At 36.2% G+C, this 15,398-nt stretch overlaps 1 protein-coding gene across 2 annotated transcripts in view; it reads right to left on the reverse strand.

Annotated features, from left to right (window-relative positions):
- Positions 1–15,398, reverse strand: part of LOC150077096 (papilin-like) — a 724,323-nt gene that overhangs the window by 528,612 nt on the left and 180,313 nt on the right. For both annotated transcript variants that reach the window (XM_090386252.1, XM_090386253.1), the window contains exon 6: positions 4,004–4,137. In XM_090386252.1, the coding sequence (XP_090242378.1) occupies positions 4,004–4,137 (134 nt within the window). The remainder of the gene's footprint in view (positions 1–4,003; positions 4,138–15,398) is intronic.

Consider the following 15,398-nt stretch of genomic DNA (forward strand, 5'->3'; position numbering starts at 1 on the left):
ATAATTTATGCTTTGTATATCATACTGATTTGTAATATACTTAAGCTTTAATTTTAAAATAAATTCTGTACAAAAACTGATATAAGAAATAACAATTGGCATTTTTCAATGACACATTCTGATTTACCGAAATTCAGGTCTGATTTTCAGTATGTTCCAGCAGAATAACTACTGTGGGGGGGGGGGGTTACCTTTTGGCAACCAATTTCTGCTGAAAAATAAGGGGAAAGACTGTTGTTGTTATTTGGTTTTTAGTAGCATTAGCAACTAAGGCCATATTACTCCAGAAATATGCAGTGGTCATTCCCTGACCTTTCTGCATCTTCCGTATTTGGTGGTCATGGGCTCGAACCCCAGTCTAATCAAGAAGTGTGTGCTACGCACTGCTGCTCCTGCCCACCTGGCTATGGAGGCACCCAAGGGGGAAGGAGGAAAGCAAAAAAATTAAAAATAAATAAATAAAAATAAATCCTTTCTTCTTGGTGATGCTCTTTGCTATGCCTCTCATGTATCAAGATTTTTTTCAATTTCAAAAATTGCAAAAGATGGAAATTTGCTCTTATTGACCATTGCAAGCTTTATTTATTTGATATTTGTTTATAAATAAGTTATATTACATCACAACCCACTGGTTGAGAGCCATTAGGCCAAGTGATAAAGTTGGTTTTTTTTGTTTAGATGTTTTAAGAGGCAGTAACACAAAATTTATATTGGAAAAGTCTTTCAGTTGCATCTTGGGTGCCACTGCTCCTGGAATTAAATTCAGTGTGGTTTTGTTCCTCCTAACCCTTTTATTAACTGTTACAAGGGACAATAAAAAGACTGAGACATAATGATAGTAGATACATTTAAATCTATCAGATAAAACTGCAGCCATTATCAACCCACTGCAGGACGGAAGCCTCCTCAGCAATTCATGCTGAGGGAAATGGACCATAATCTTCCACGCTGGTCCAATGCGGTCGGCAGATTGACCGTATTTAGCAGTCAGGGGCTTGAACCCCGATCTACTCAAAGAGCATGTGCTACTGCACTCCTGCTCCTGACCACTTCACTACGGAGGCCATTTATCTATCAGATATTCATTTCTAATATATATATTTTTTTTGTCCTGCAAGTCTCCAGTAACAAGGATAACAAACCCACAAAGAATATAATGAATGAAACAGCAATCAAGCCTATGTGAAATTTGTATCAACATCAACAGAAACATTAGAACTTTTGAAAAAAGCCTACAGAAAATCTTTTGTACCCAACTCCACTGTATCTGGATGGCACAAGTGGTTCAAAGATGGAAGAACAACCACAGCACAGAAAACTTGATCTTCTTCTGGGACTTCCAGCTGCTATTAGAACAGCATCTGTTATCATTCTTGAAGATAACAAAATACAGTCAGAAGATTTACAGAGACCTTATTTTTTTTACTTTGTTAAGGAATATTTCTTACTCCTTAACAAAGGCAAGTTAGAGATGACATCCATATTTGCCTCAAACACATCCAAATCACATTTACCCCAGGGATCACATTTGGTGAGTATGGGCTTGGCACACCCAGGGTCCTGAGCTGGATATCATCATTCTTCTCTTTCTTAGTGATCCCCCCCCCCCTCTCTCTCTCCGGGTAATTCAGAAATTTTTTTTTGGGTGGTGCAACATAAGCCTCAGGCTTCCTTGCACCATATAGCTAATAATTCACAATATGAGGTATAACTTAAAACGATGCCGCTTTGCTAATATTCTGTTCATTCAGATTTGGCTATGTATTATTGATGCTTTCGCACTATACTTATACGTAGTCTAGACTTTTCCATAGCTTGAGGCTTATGCCCTAAATGCTTTATAGTCTAATAATAATAATAATAATAATAAGTGATTTTTTTTAAGTAGAATAATCATTGAAGATGGGTCCTGATCATCTTTACAATCCTGAATCAAAATCACAAAGTTTGAGGTTGAAGCACAGCACTTTTCCACCTCCGATGAAGGCAGTCCAAGAAGTCTGCTAGTAAGCATGTGATCATCACCTTTTTTTATATGAAAGGCATTATATTTTCATTTATTTAAGCTCATCAAGAGAAGAAAATAGCATAAATAATACTGTGGTTTCACCAAAAATTTCTTTCTTACTACCTTTGCATAGTAAGTGCTGGTATTCACTTATGGGGTAGTGCATGGATAGGGGTTCCCTAGTATTACTGAATGCAGCAGCTGCACCTTTTTGCTTCTGTGTAAGTACTAGCTCTTGCTTGTCAATTTCGTCAGTTTTGCATTTTTTAATATCATTGTTTTTTTCTAATTATTAATTTTTATTGCTTAGTTTTAAGTAGTAATTAGTACCTCTCAATATAATTTGCTGCCGTTGCGAGAAATTTTCACGTGGTATAAAACCATTTCATTTTGTACACCATTAATGAAATTAATATTCATTATGTGTATTCTAATCAACAAAAAATCATTTAAGCTTTAATTTAGTTTTAACTACATGGGCACTTTCTTTGCATATATATTCTTTGTGTGGTGGGCATTTTTTCAATACACCACTAAATCCATAACTTGGCAAGTGCAAGGCCAACCACAGCCACAAGATGGCAGTATTGTTTTTTTTCCCCTCTATAAATAGCATGTATTCTAAGTCAATGCATTATACAATAGACATAATAAAATATCAGTGTAAATACACCATAATTAGCTCATAAAAGTAAACTACAATCGTAATATAAAGACATTGATTTAATTGTATCTCATATTGTGACTACCTTCACAACGAGTTACCATGTATTGCACTGCCGCAAATAAGTAACACCACACCCAGCCGGTACAGTTTCAAGGCTTGTTGGCTGAATTATTAGATCTAACCTGTATAAAAAAATAAAATAAAATGCAAGCCATTTCTCAAAATTAGCCAGTCATAAATTGAACTTAGGCCTTTTCCACAGATGTGAGAGAGATATATATTACTAAGGATTATTTTTTACAAATACAGTACAAACATCCCTTGCAACCTTTCAAAAGTGTTCTTTTATGATGCCATCTAATAATAATTTTAACTGACTTTTTATTATAGAATTACTTCATTATATTAATTAAATAAAAGGGTGGTTCAAATAATAACAGCAAAAGGGATTTATTTGCATCTATGCATTTAACATGATTTCAATAATACAGAAAGATATTTTGCATTAATGAACACCTGAGTGTAATTGCCATCTTGTTTTTTTTTTTTCACAACGTATACTGCAGCTTTACAATTCAAAAATTTCAGAAATTTAAAAAGCACAAACGTTTTTAAATTTTCGAATTTTTCATTAAAAGTAATTACATTTAAGTGTTACAATCTATTAGTAAAAGATCGAAAAGTGATAAATTCCAAGAATTCAAAAAAAAAACTTTTCCAGAAACAAAAAATAAAGTTGTCGTATAGTGTGACTACTTCTGCTATGATTGAGGACACAAACACTGCAAATAACCTTCTACTAATTTAATATCATTTCAGTCCTATTTATTCTTTTTAAATTATTACAATTAATCAAAAACACCTGTATACTAGTATCCTAGGAAATGAAATAAATGTATCCCATAAAATCAACTGAGAGGGCATAAATTCAAATTGAGGAAAGACAGATGTAGGATAGATGTGCGGAAGTTTGCCTTTAGCCAGCAGGTAGTTGATTGGTGGAACAGACTTCCATCTTTGGTTGTGGAAGTTGATAGCCTAAATAAATTTAAGGCTGAGCTGGACAGGTATTTGGAATGAACGGAGGGATGAAACCAGATTTTTTTTTTTTTTTAGGCTGATGCTGCATAAGCTTGCTTTCTTGCATCGTATGCCTCTACTAATGCTAATGCTAAATATTGTTTTACCCTCTTTAAAAACTTGAAATGCTGTTCATTTAGAGCTGTAATTTTTTAATAACAGAAACATATAAATATTATAATGGAGAAAACTAATGCTTTAATATCTTATTTTAAATATTAAAGATTTTTGTATGTATTACTACCCACCATGCAATTTCCATCAATACAGAGATCCAAGGAACCATCCTGATAACAACGTGTTCCATCTATTACTTTTCTAGCATGACGATTGTAAAATCTTTCTCCTTTGGGCATGCAGTTTAATTCACAGGGATTTGAGGCTGTATGAAAAATAATTCAATTTTCAAATACTTTTTATGGATAAGTTTAAACAACAGAAAAAATAAATCAATTGTTTTTAGCAATCAGGGTTATGTAAAACTTTTAGGTTTTACATAATTACTTTCTTATTTACATTATTGTAAATAAGAAAATGCTATCCCCACTACATGAAAAAAGTCCTTGATAATACTACATTCATTTTGTTGCTCTAGTACTTAAGTGCTGTCTTCTAGGGGTGGAAGTGATTGCATTCAGGGTTCCGTGATCACGTGGCCTGGTAAATAATATTTTTCAATCCGAATATGGATATGACTTATGGAATATAAAATACAGTGGATGCCAGTTATTGTGTGCATAAGTGGAAGTGCACAGAAAGAAAACATTAAAATCTAGCAATATAAAATACTGTAACTTGAGAAAGTCATCAAATTATTATGAAACTGTTGTAAAGGTCTTTATTTGTTTTTGAACTCTCAAAAAAAAAATAAAGAAAATATTAAAATCAAGGATTAGAAAGGAGTTAATGCTCTACTGCAAAAGAACAATTTTTATTTATTTATTATATGTCGGCACCACCCACCAAGCAGTGGCACCTGTGCCATAAATAAAACTCCAGGTTTGGGCTATAATGAATTTTGCATTCAATTTCACCATTGATAATAAAGTTTATATCTGGGTTGCTTTGAATAGGTAGATATCAGCCCTCACAGAAAGAAATAAAGCTCAAGGAGTCAACATTAAGGACATCAGAAGACAGTAATCTGAAGATATATTCCACATCATGATTTCAGGAATCAGCAGTATGAGGAGTTTCTTTGGGCTCTGAAAACTGCAGTGATCCAAGAACTAGCAGCAAAAAAAGCCACAATTCATCCTCAGAGGACTGCAGTACAAGGAGTTGTTATATTAGTTCAGGAATATAGGAACAAGCAGGACAAGAAGCTGCTTGTCCTGCTTATTCCTATATGAACCATATGAAAACCATATGAGCCAAACAAAGCAACATTGATAACTAGCCACGCAACATGTCAGAGTCTAAGAAAAATCGGGATGTTAAATAATCACTTTCACTGCACATGCATAAACATGACAAGTGATATTTATGCATGTGCAGTGATAACAAAAAACAAAGTTCTGATTACAATAAACAATTTTTTTCTATGTATTGATATACATCTCATCAGGACTTCATAAAAGTAATAATATTACATGAATGGCAACATATCTGTGATCACAATAAACAGTGTGTCTATCTTTACAAGGTGAAAATTAAGACTGCAAAATGTTCTCTATAGCAGTGTAAATGTTAACTGCCTTTATGGCAAATAAATTAAAAACTAGCTGATTTCTAACTGAATTAACAGATGACAATTTGCTATATATCCAGTTGCAAAACTCATATTTTAAACGATCAGTTTCAAAATGGGTGATACAAATATATGTATATATTTCTTCACACCCATTATGATTATGCACATGCATAAACATGACTATCAGAATATGATTCAAGAAGTATTGCTTGAAGTTTTGAGGATGACAACCAGTACTTGAAATGGAAAATATTACAATTAGAACATTAATATTTGGCAATAAAAACAAGATTAAATATAACAAGTTTAAATATACAAGATAAAAATATTTAAATATATTTAAATATTTTTTGTTGAAAGTTTATTCACTATATACGAATATGTACACAGTTCTCCCTAGTTCTGATATTCAGTTATCACAATTAATTACAAAAGTAATTCAAATTAATAATCATCAATGATTATCTTAATATTTGGAAAACATTTTAGAAGTTTAACACCTGGAACACTTTTAGCTTAATTTAAAGAAAAGTAAACTTACTACCTGGAATGCTGTGCCAATGTGTTCAAGCAATGATGATAGCAACAGAGAAATAAGCATTCTCTTCACTACAAAGGATAGTGTGTGATTAATGGAAAAGTTCATACTTGACTCCTCATTCTGTCAAATTCACGTGTTGCCTCTTTTGCTCTCCCAGTTCCACTAATCACTTGGAACTCTTTGACTTCCTTTCTTATAAACTGGATTTTTCCTTAGCGATTTTAATGTTCACAATTTCAGGTGGTAAGTTTAGTCCTACAGACCCAGCTGATCAAGACACTGAGGCTTTTGCAATTACTAATGATCTTGCACAAATTATTCATTTACCTACAAGAATACCAGACAATACTAACCACACAACCAACACTCGATCTTTTTCTTCCAAGTATACGGTTGAGGTGAGTAATCATCTAGGTACCTCAGATCACAAATTGGTGATGGCCGCTTCTCCAACAGTGCCTTTCTCTCACAGCTTTTCTCAGCCTCATGTTATCTGGCATTACAAGAAAGCAAAATGAGATGATCTGCAATATTTCTATTCTTCTTTTCCTTGATTGGATTACTCCTCTTGGCTTTAAATCTTCTGATGTTAATGTTTGCTCAGACTGTGTCAGTAAATTTATTCTTGTGGATATTAAATAGGTTTAGTAGTGTTCGCTAGCTTCTTATTTTGAATTTAACTAGCAATTTTTGGAAGTTATGACTCCTGGTATTGGCGCCAATATTGTTGAACTAGCCGCCATATTGTAGTTGATAAGAAATAGGGTAACGTATATATATATATATATCACAAACTGATAGCGTAAGGTATAAAGTAAAACTAGAGTAATAAGAAGCACTCAATTAGGAATCTGTTAGCTTATTAGAGTATTATCAATTAATCAAAAATATTATTAATCTTATTAAATTTCATTGTTAATTAAATTGTATTTAAATGGAAATCATGACCCAGATTAGAGCTGCGAAGATCATAGACTAGCGAGAGTGCTGTGACTCGGGAAAGAAACGAAGAGGGCGATTTTCCAATGCATCACAGTCTCAAAAAATGTGTGAAATGTGAAATGTTTGCCGACCTTTCTAAAACAGGACATGATCTAGCCAAGGAGGATGCCTTTGTGTGTGCTAGGTGTCTAGTGTCAAGAAATACGTGCCAACTCAGTGATCTCATGGGCATCTATGAGAATTGAGGTGTAGGGTAAATGCCCTCGAAGAAATTAATATAAGGGGTCCATCAAGCTCTCAGCTGCCCAGCTTAATGGCAGAGTTCACTCCGGTGCATCAGGCAACACAGAAGCAATCTCCAAGGCAAAATGCACTGGTCCCAAAGGAACTAGTTATTGTTGGTGATTCTATTGTTGGGGAGACAGGGTATATACTATGCAAGAAGGATAGGTGGAACAGGACCAGGGTATGTCTGCCCGGGGCAAAAGTTGATGACGTAGAGAAAATATCATCTTTTAAGGGCACAAAAGGTGATATTGTTGTACACATTGGAACTAATGACATTAAGAGTAAGAGATCTGCAGATTTACTCAACAAGTACAGGTCAATGTTGAAAAAAGTTGCGAGTTAGGATTGAATTTGAAAGTGTCTGCAATTCTGCCAGGATATGATGAGAGCCTTGTTGATCAATTCGGCACTGGAGATATTGAGCAAGGCTCAAGGGGTAGAATTTTTCTCAGCCTGGTCTGTGCTTGTTAACAGGAGAGACTGCTTCTACAGGGACGGGATACACTTAAATAGAAATGGTGCAAGAATATTTGCTGATGCTATCGAGGCAGTGTTAGGTGGGTCAGAAAACTGCTAGCTTGGAGAGAGATACACAGCCTACTAAAATTAACAGTAGCCACTGGTAGAGATGAAAGTGATTCTTGCACGGCTTCTATTGAAATGCAATTTAGCAGCAGCTTGGAAAGCAAGGCAATGGGGATTTCCAGGACTGCTGGAAGCCATAGTGGAACAAGTAAATAGATAGTCTGCGTTAGGGTAACTAAGAGTAGAAACAGATGTATATATATTTGCATGTACACTAATGATAGGAGTATAGTTAATAAAATTGATGAGCTTGAAGTACTAGTCAAGACATCAAAGGCAGATACTGTTGGGATATCAGAGACATGGTGTCACAGAGACATAAGCAGTGTAGAATTGGAATTTGGAGAGTATAATGTGTACAGAAGGGATAGACAGGCCAGGAAGGAAGGAGGGGTTATGCTGTTTGTTAAGAAACACATAAAATCTAAGAAAGTGCATCCAATTGATGTGGATGGTCAATCCAATTGTGCAGAGAAATAGAGTTGGCCAGTAAATCAGAGTGTCTTAAAATGGGATTTTAATTTCCCAGAGATTGACTGAAATTTGTGGGTTGGTCACTCATACACTAGCAAGGCTTTTGTGGATTTATTGGATGATTGTTTTCTACAGAACCGTGTTCAGGAGGCAACTAGAGGGAGTAATACTCTTGATCTGGTTATCAGTAGTGATTCTTCATGCATTAAGAATCTGCAGATAAAGGAACCACAGGTGGCAATGATCACAGTGTACTGAAGTGGGATTTACTCAAAGAAAGAGGTAACTACCATCAGGGGTAAAGGGAAGGATTTTTTCTTTCATAAAGGTGACTACAGTGGTCTGAGACAGTATTTAAATTCCATACGGTGGGACCAACTGATGATGTTACCAACAGCAAATTCAAAATGGGAGGCATTCAAAGAATTAATCTTGGAACCTATTAGGCTTTTCATACCAACTAAGAAATATTTTTCAAGGTTTAGGCCTAAATGGATGTCAGATTACCTAATTACACATGTGGCAGATAAGAAAAATGCATGAGATACATATAAATTAACAGCTGACACAGAAGTCTATGATAGACATAAACTGGTCTGTAACCAAGTCACAAAAGCCTTGCTAGTGTATGAGTGACCAACCCACAAATTTCAGTTAATCTCTGGGAAATTAAAAGGCAAAGGCAGATTACGAGAAATCTTTGGCAAAGGATGCAAAGAAAACAGCAAAGAGTTCTTTATTTATGTAAACTCTAGAAGGAAGGGGATGAATCAGATTGGTCCACTTGATATCAATGGTTCAACTATTCACGATCCTGCTCAGGTAGCTAACATACTAAATGAATATTTTGCATATACATTCACATGAGGAGTTATTCAGGAAGGGGAATGCCAGAGGTGTATTAAACCTCTATTAAAGTGGAGGAGAAATTGTTGAAGATAAACATAAGAAAGGCACCTAGGGTGGATGGAATCTATCCAGTTATATTAAAGGAGGTAGCAAAGGAAGTAAGCAAACCCTTAGCCATAATTATGAGAGCTTCCTTGGACTCAGGGGAGGTACCCATGGACTGGAGATGAGCAAATGTGACCCCAATCCACAAAGGAGGATCAAAGAGAGATACAGGTAATTACAGACCTGTTAGTTTAACATCTGTTCCATGGAAATTAATGGAGGCACTGGTTAAAGAAGCACTGCAGGATCATTTAGACAAGAATTCAGTTATAGCTCGGACACAGCATGGGTTTGTTAAGGGTAAGTCTTCTCTGACCAATTTGATTGGACACTATGATGTAGTCACAAAGGAACTGGATGCAAAGAATAATTTTTATATCATATATTTGGATCTTAGAAAGGCTTTTGATACTGTTGCACCTAGAAGACTGCTGCGCGAATTGGAGCAGGGTGGATTTGGAGGCAAATTGCTGCTATTAAAGGAATGGTTGAGTGGGAGAAGACAGAGAGTGGTAATTAATGGACACTGCTCTTCGTGGACTAGTGTTATTAGTGGAGTGCCCTAGGGTTCAGTATTGGGTCCAATGTTGTTTTCTGTATTCATAAATGATATTGATGATGGTATATCAGGCTTAATGTCGAAGTTTGCAGGGTTGTTAATGACACTAATGACAGTACGCTGCTGCAACAGGATCTAGAAAAGTTGAGCAGATGGACTGAGATGTGGCAAATGAAGTTTAACATTGACAAATGTAAAGTACTGCATATGGGAAGTAATAACCCCAGAGTAACATATCAACTGTGTGGTACTACACTGAAAGTGGTAGAAAGTGAAAAGGACCTGGGGGTAATTGTACAGGCAGAGATGAAGTTTTCTGAGCAGTGCAGATGGTCTGCACGAGTAGCTCATGGTGTCTTGTCAATGATATACAGGAATTTTTCTAGCAAGGATAAGGAGTTGATTATCCCCTTGTATAAGGCAATGGTCAGGCTACACCTTGAGTACTGTATACAGGTCTGGAGGAATCATTTTAAGAAGGATGTAGAGCTGTTGGAATGAGTATAGAGAAGGAAACAAGATTAGTGAATGGAACAAAGGGTTGCTCTTACGAATAAAGGCTTAAGTTTTGCAAATTACAGTGTCTGGAGACTAGGCACATAGGAGGTGATCTGATTGAGGTGTATAAAGCCTTGAATGGTTTGAGCATGCTCAATGCTGATGGGATTCTTCCTCTTGCTCAGAATAATCACCTGAGAGGGTATAAATTCAAATTGAGGAAAGACAGTTGTAGGATAGATGTGCGGAAGTTTGCCCTTAGCCAGCGGGTGGTTGATTGCTGAAATAAACTTCCATCTGTCGTTGTAGAAGTTGATAGCTTAAACAGATTCAAGGCAGAACTAGACAAACATTTGGAGCAAGTAGATGGGTGAAATGAGAAGGGAGTGTGTGTGTGTTTTTTTTTTGGCTGATTCTATATAAGCTTGCTTTCTTGCATCATGTACCCTTGCTAATGCTAATGCTAATAACCCATTCCTTTGCTTTTAACTATTGCTTCCTCTCTCTTTATCATCCACCACAGAACTCCATGATCACTTCTGCTACTGGTTCCTGAACTGTCAGCACCATTATGTCACCTGGTTCATGGGTGATGATGAAGTCTAGAATTTTCTTTTCCCTAGTATTTTCTCTGACACATTGATACAAATAACAATCATCTTGTTGGTTTAAAAATGTTGTCCCCAATGTGGAGTTTCCCTCCCATCTGCTCCAATCAATTAGAGCCAAATTAAAATCACTCACAATAAGACATTGATGCTTACTTGCCCATTCCATTTGCATGTAGAGGCTCACATCATAATCTTCACAATCACCTGGCCTGCAGATTACTCTTACTCTCATTGGATAGTATGAATTAGAGCTGTAATACTCAATATGTTCTATGTTGATAATAATATTAGTAAAATAATAAGAGGAGTTTACTTCAATATAGTACGTAGAACACTTCCGTATGACACCCTCCAGAAATTAAAACGGAAAAAACGAAAAAATCGACAACTTACCGGTACATTAAAGTAAAATATATTCAAAATGGAAGGAAAATTGTTTTGAATATTTTCGTTAGATTCTTTTAAATTGCGTTAATTTGGTTTTTAATTGATTTGAATTGTGTTAAATTGATTATTTAATTATTTATATTTTACTTTAATGTACCGGTAAGTTGTCGATTTTTTTCGTTTTTTCCGTTTTAATTTCTGGAGGGTGTCATACGGAAGTGTTCTACGTACTATATTGAGGTAAACGCCTCTTATTATTTTACTAATCTTGCTCTCATTATATCTTTGCTCCCAACTATCTCACACCATACAGATTCTATACTAGCATGAAAAAAGTCTGAATCCGGGAAAGCTTTCGTTGCACTCAGGCAGGCTGCTTTTGATAAGAAACATCACCCCACTACCCCTTCTATCTGCTCTATCATTCCTAAATACATTATACATACCATACTGAAACTCATCATCCCCTATCTCCGGGTGGCACTACATGTATAAACAATTAAGACTTAGTGTCCTTGTTTAGTTAACTACCCTGACACACCCCTTAAAGTTATTTAAGCTTGCTTCTCTGGCATTAGCTACCCGCCTCATTTCAAATGTTTCTGCCCTCAGAACATCTTCCAAATATGTTCTGTTATGGTAAAAAACAAGAACTCTTGAGGTATGTGCAAGCATTACTTGGACCAATATTATCAGTTAAACGCGTATCTGTATTACTTGTCCCCCCCTCCAAACTAGCAGTTTACCTGAACCTTTAAGGTATCCTCAATAATACTGGCAAAAACTCTTGTACTACCTTTGTTTAAATGTATCCCATTTTTACAAAACAGAGAGGATCCAGCTGATGGAAATTTCGCACCCAAAAGCCTTGCATAATCCTTCAAGATTTGAGTTAATCCACAAGGCTTTCAGCATATAATCCCTCCTATTGTGCCTGGGCAGAACTGCAGACACATAGACATTGTGATCTAACTTGCGGCATTTCTTCAGCACAGTCCAATATTTGTCTAACAAATTGTCAGATCATGAATGCTTAATATCATTAGTCCCCACATGAATAATAATATTCTCTTTATCCCCCTTAAAATCTCATTTTGTCCGTGCTGCTTTATGTACAACCATTAAGTCGGCATAGCCGAGTGGTTAACTGTAAGGGTGCATATGTTCACATGCCTTAAGTGACCGGGGTTCAATCCCGTGACTGCTAAATACGATGCCATTTCTTGTATTCTCTCTATCTTTTGAACTCCTCTGATTGTGTGGTCGTCCCGGAGTATAAATCGAAATAATCTTAAAACTTGTATACCATCTCTTAGATGGTATGTTAGCAGTTATGAGACTTTTACAAGTTTGCTTCAACATGAAAGCCAAAGCAGAGTCTGCAAAACATAAATGTTCGCTAATCCAAATTCGAAAAATGACTTCAGAGTAGTTTTAAAACTATGTGGTGAAAATAGTGAATTCAAAGGTTAATGTACAAAGAAAATTTGCAAAACAGTATAGAAAATAACTGATCTTGCACAATTCTGATCATTTTCAAATTGTAGGAATTTTTATACTAAATTTTTTTCTTGTAATATAAGAGAACAAGCCTTTCTTTTTCTGTTTTAACAAAAAAAAAAAAAAAATTAAATGATCAATTTAATTTTTTATTTCTTTAAGGGCATCTGTGGTTTGATTTTTTTTGTACAAGTAATTAGGGAAATTTTTTTAAATGATATATTATTATGCTTCATTTTTTGTTTATTAACTCATAAGCATTACACACGAGGCATATTCCGAAAAAATAATTCACTTCCCAACATATGCACCCATTTTTTTCGTGCTTTAACAAAACAATTCTGGGAGTCTCTTGGACAGCACATTAGCTACACTACTGAAGTCACAAGTTAGTGGGTTAAATAAAGTTTGGATAATTTTTGATGGTTTTTTTTTTTTTTTTTTTTTAAATCTGAAAAAACTGCTTAAATATTATATCAATTCTTATCCATTTGACTTTCAAATGGTGAAATAACTAATATTAAGAATAGCAATAGCATTAGAAGTGGTATATGATGCAAGAAAGCAAGTTTATACAGCATCAGCCAAACAAAAAAAAAATAAAATAAAAAACATTCCCATTCACTCCAAAAGTTTGTCCAGTTCTTCCTTGAATTTATTTAGGCTATCAACTTCCATAACGACAGATGGAAGTTTGTTCCCAAAATCAACCACGCATTGGCTAAAGACATATTTCCACACATCTATTCTGTAACTGCCTTTCCTCAATTTGAACTTATGCCTCCTCAAGTGTCTAATCTGAGTAAGAGGAAGAATCCCATCAGCACTGAGCTTGCTCAAACCATTCAGGACTTTATACACCTCAATCAGATCACCTCACAGGTGCCTAGTCTCCAGATGTTGCAATTTGCAGAACTTAAGCCTTTCTTGGCAAGAGCACCCCTTTGTTCCCCTCACCAATCTCACTGTCCTTCTCTGTACTCGTTCCAGCGGCTCTACATCGTTCCTAAAATGATGCTTCCAGACCTGCATGCAGTACTCAAGGTGTGGCCTGACCACTGCCTTATACAAAGGGATAATGACCCCCTTATCCCTGCTAACAAAGTTCCTGTATATCATTGACAAGATCCCAAGATAGAATGTAGTTGAAAAATATGTATTAATGATACTGAAATTTCACATGATTATTAAATGAAAAAACTCTTTCGCCTACAGGCTCAAAAGTAAGGTTTCTGAGGTTAGCATTAGCATTAGTAGGGGCATATGATGCAAGAAAGCAAGCTTATTCAGCATCAGCCAAAAAAAAAAAAAAAAAAAACACACACACCACTCCCATTTCACCCCTCCGTTCGTTCGAAATACCTGTCCAGTCGAGCTTTAAATTTGTTTAGGCTATCAACTTCAACAACAAGTGATGGAAGTCGATTCCACCAACCAACGACCCGCTGGCCAAAGGCAAATTTCCGCACATCTATCCGACATCCGTCCTTCCTCAATTTGAATTTATGCCCTCTGAGGTGATTATTCTGAGCAAGATGAAGTTGAGTTGTTTGGTTTTTAGGAGCATTAGCAACTAAGGCCATATTGCTCCGAGAAATGCGATGGTCATTCCCTGACCTTTCCGCATCCTCCGTATTTGGTGGTGACAGGCTCGAACCCCGGTCTAATCAAGAAGCAAGATGAAGAATCCCATTGGCATTGAGCATGCTCAAACCATTCAAAGCCTTATACACCTCTATCAGATCACCTCGCCGGTGCCTAGTCTCCAGACTCTGTAATTTGCAAAACGTAAGCCTTTCTTCGTAAGAGCAACCCTTTGTTCCATTCACTAATCTTGTTGCCCTTCTCTGTACCCGTTCCAGCAGCTCTACATCCTTCTTGAAATGAGGCCTCCAGACCTGTATACAGTACTCTAGGTGTGGCCTGACCATTGCCTTATACAAGGGAATAATCACTTCCTTATCCCTGCTAGAAAAATTCCTGTATATCATTGACAAGACACCATGAGCTACTCTTGCAGCTCATCTGCACTGCTCAGAGAACTTCATATCTGCCTGCACAATCACCCCCAGGTCCCTTTCATTCTCCACCACTGTCAGTGTAGTACCACAGAGTTGATACGTTGCTCTGGGGTTACTGTTTCCCATATGTAGTACTTTACATTTGTCAATGTTAAACTTCATTTGCCACCTCTCAGCCCATCTGTTCAACCTTTCCAGATCCTGTTGCAGCAGCATAGCGTCAGTAGTGTCCTTAACAACCCTGCCAACCTTTGTATCATCTGCAAACTTGGACATTAAACTTGATATCCCATCATCAATATCATTCATAAACACCGAAAACAACAACGGACCCAACACTGAACCCTGAGGAACTCCACTAATAACATTAGTCCACGACGAGCAGTGTCCATTGATTACCACTCTCTGTCTTCTGCCACTCAACCATCCCCTTATCCATAGCAGCAATTTGCCTCCAATGCCACACTGCTCCAATTTGTGCAGCAGTCTTCCATGTGCAACAGTATCAAAAGCCTTTCTAAGATCCAAATATATAATACCAAAGTTATTCCCTGCATCCAGTTCTTTTGTGACTACATCATAGTATCCAA

Source organism: Mastigoproctus giganteus, chromosome 12 (genome assembly GCF_048544385.1).
Source record: "Mastigoproctus giganteus isolate SK-2022 chromosome 12, ASM4854438v1, whole genome shotgun sequence".
NCBI lineage: Eukaryota > Metazoa > Arthropoda > Arachnida > Uropygi > Thelyphonidae > Mastigoproctus > Mastigoproctus giganteus.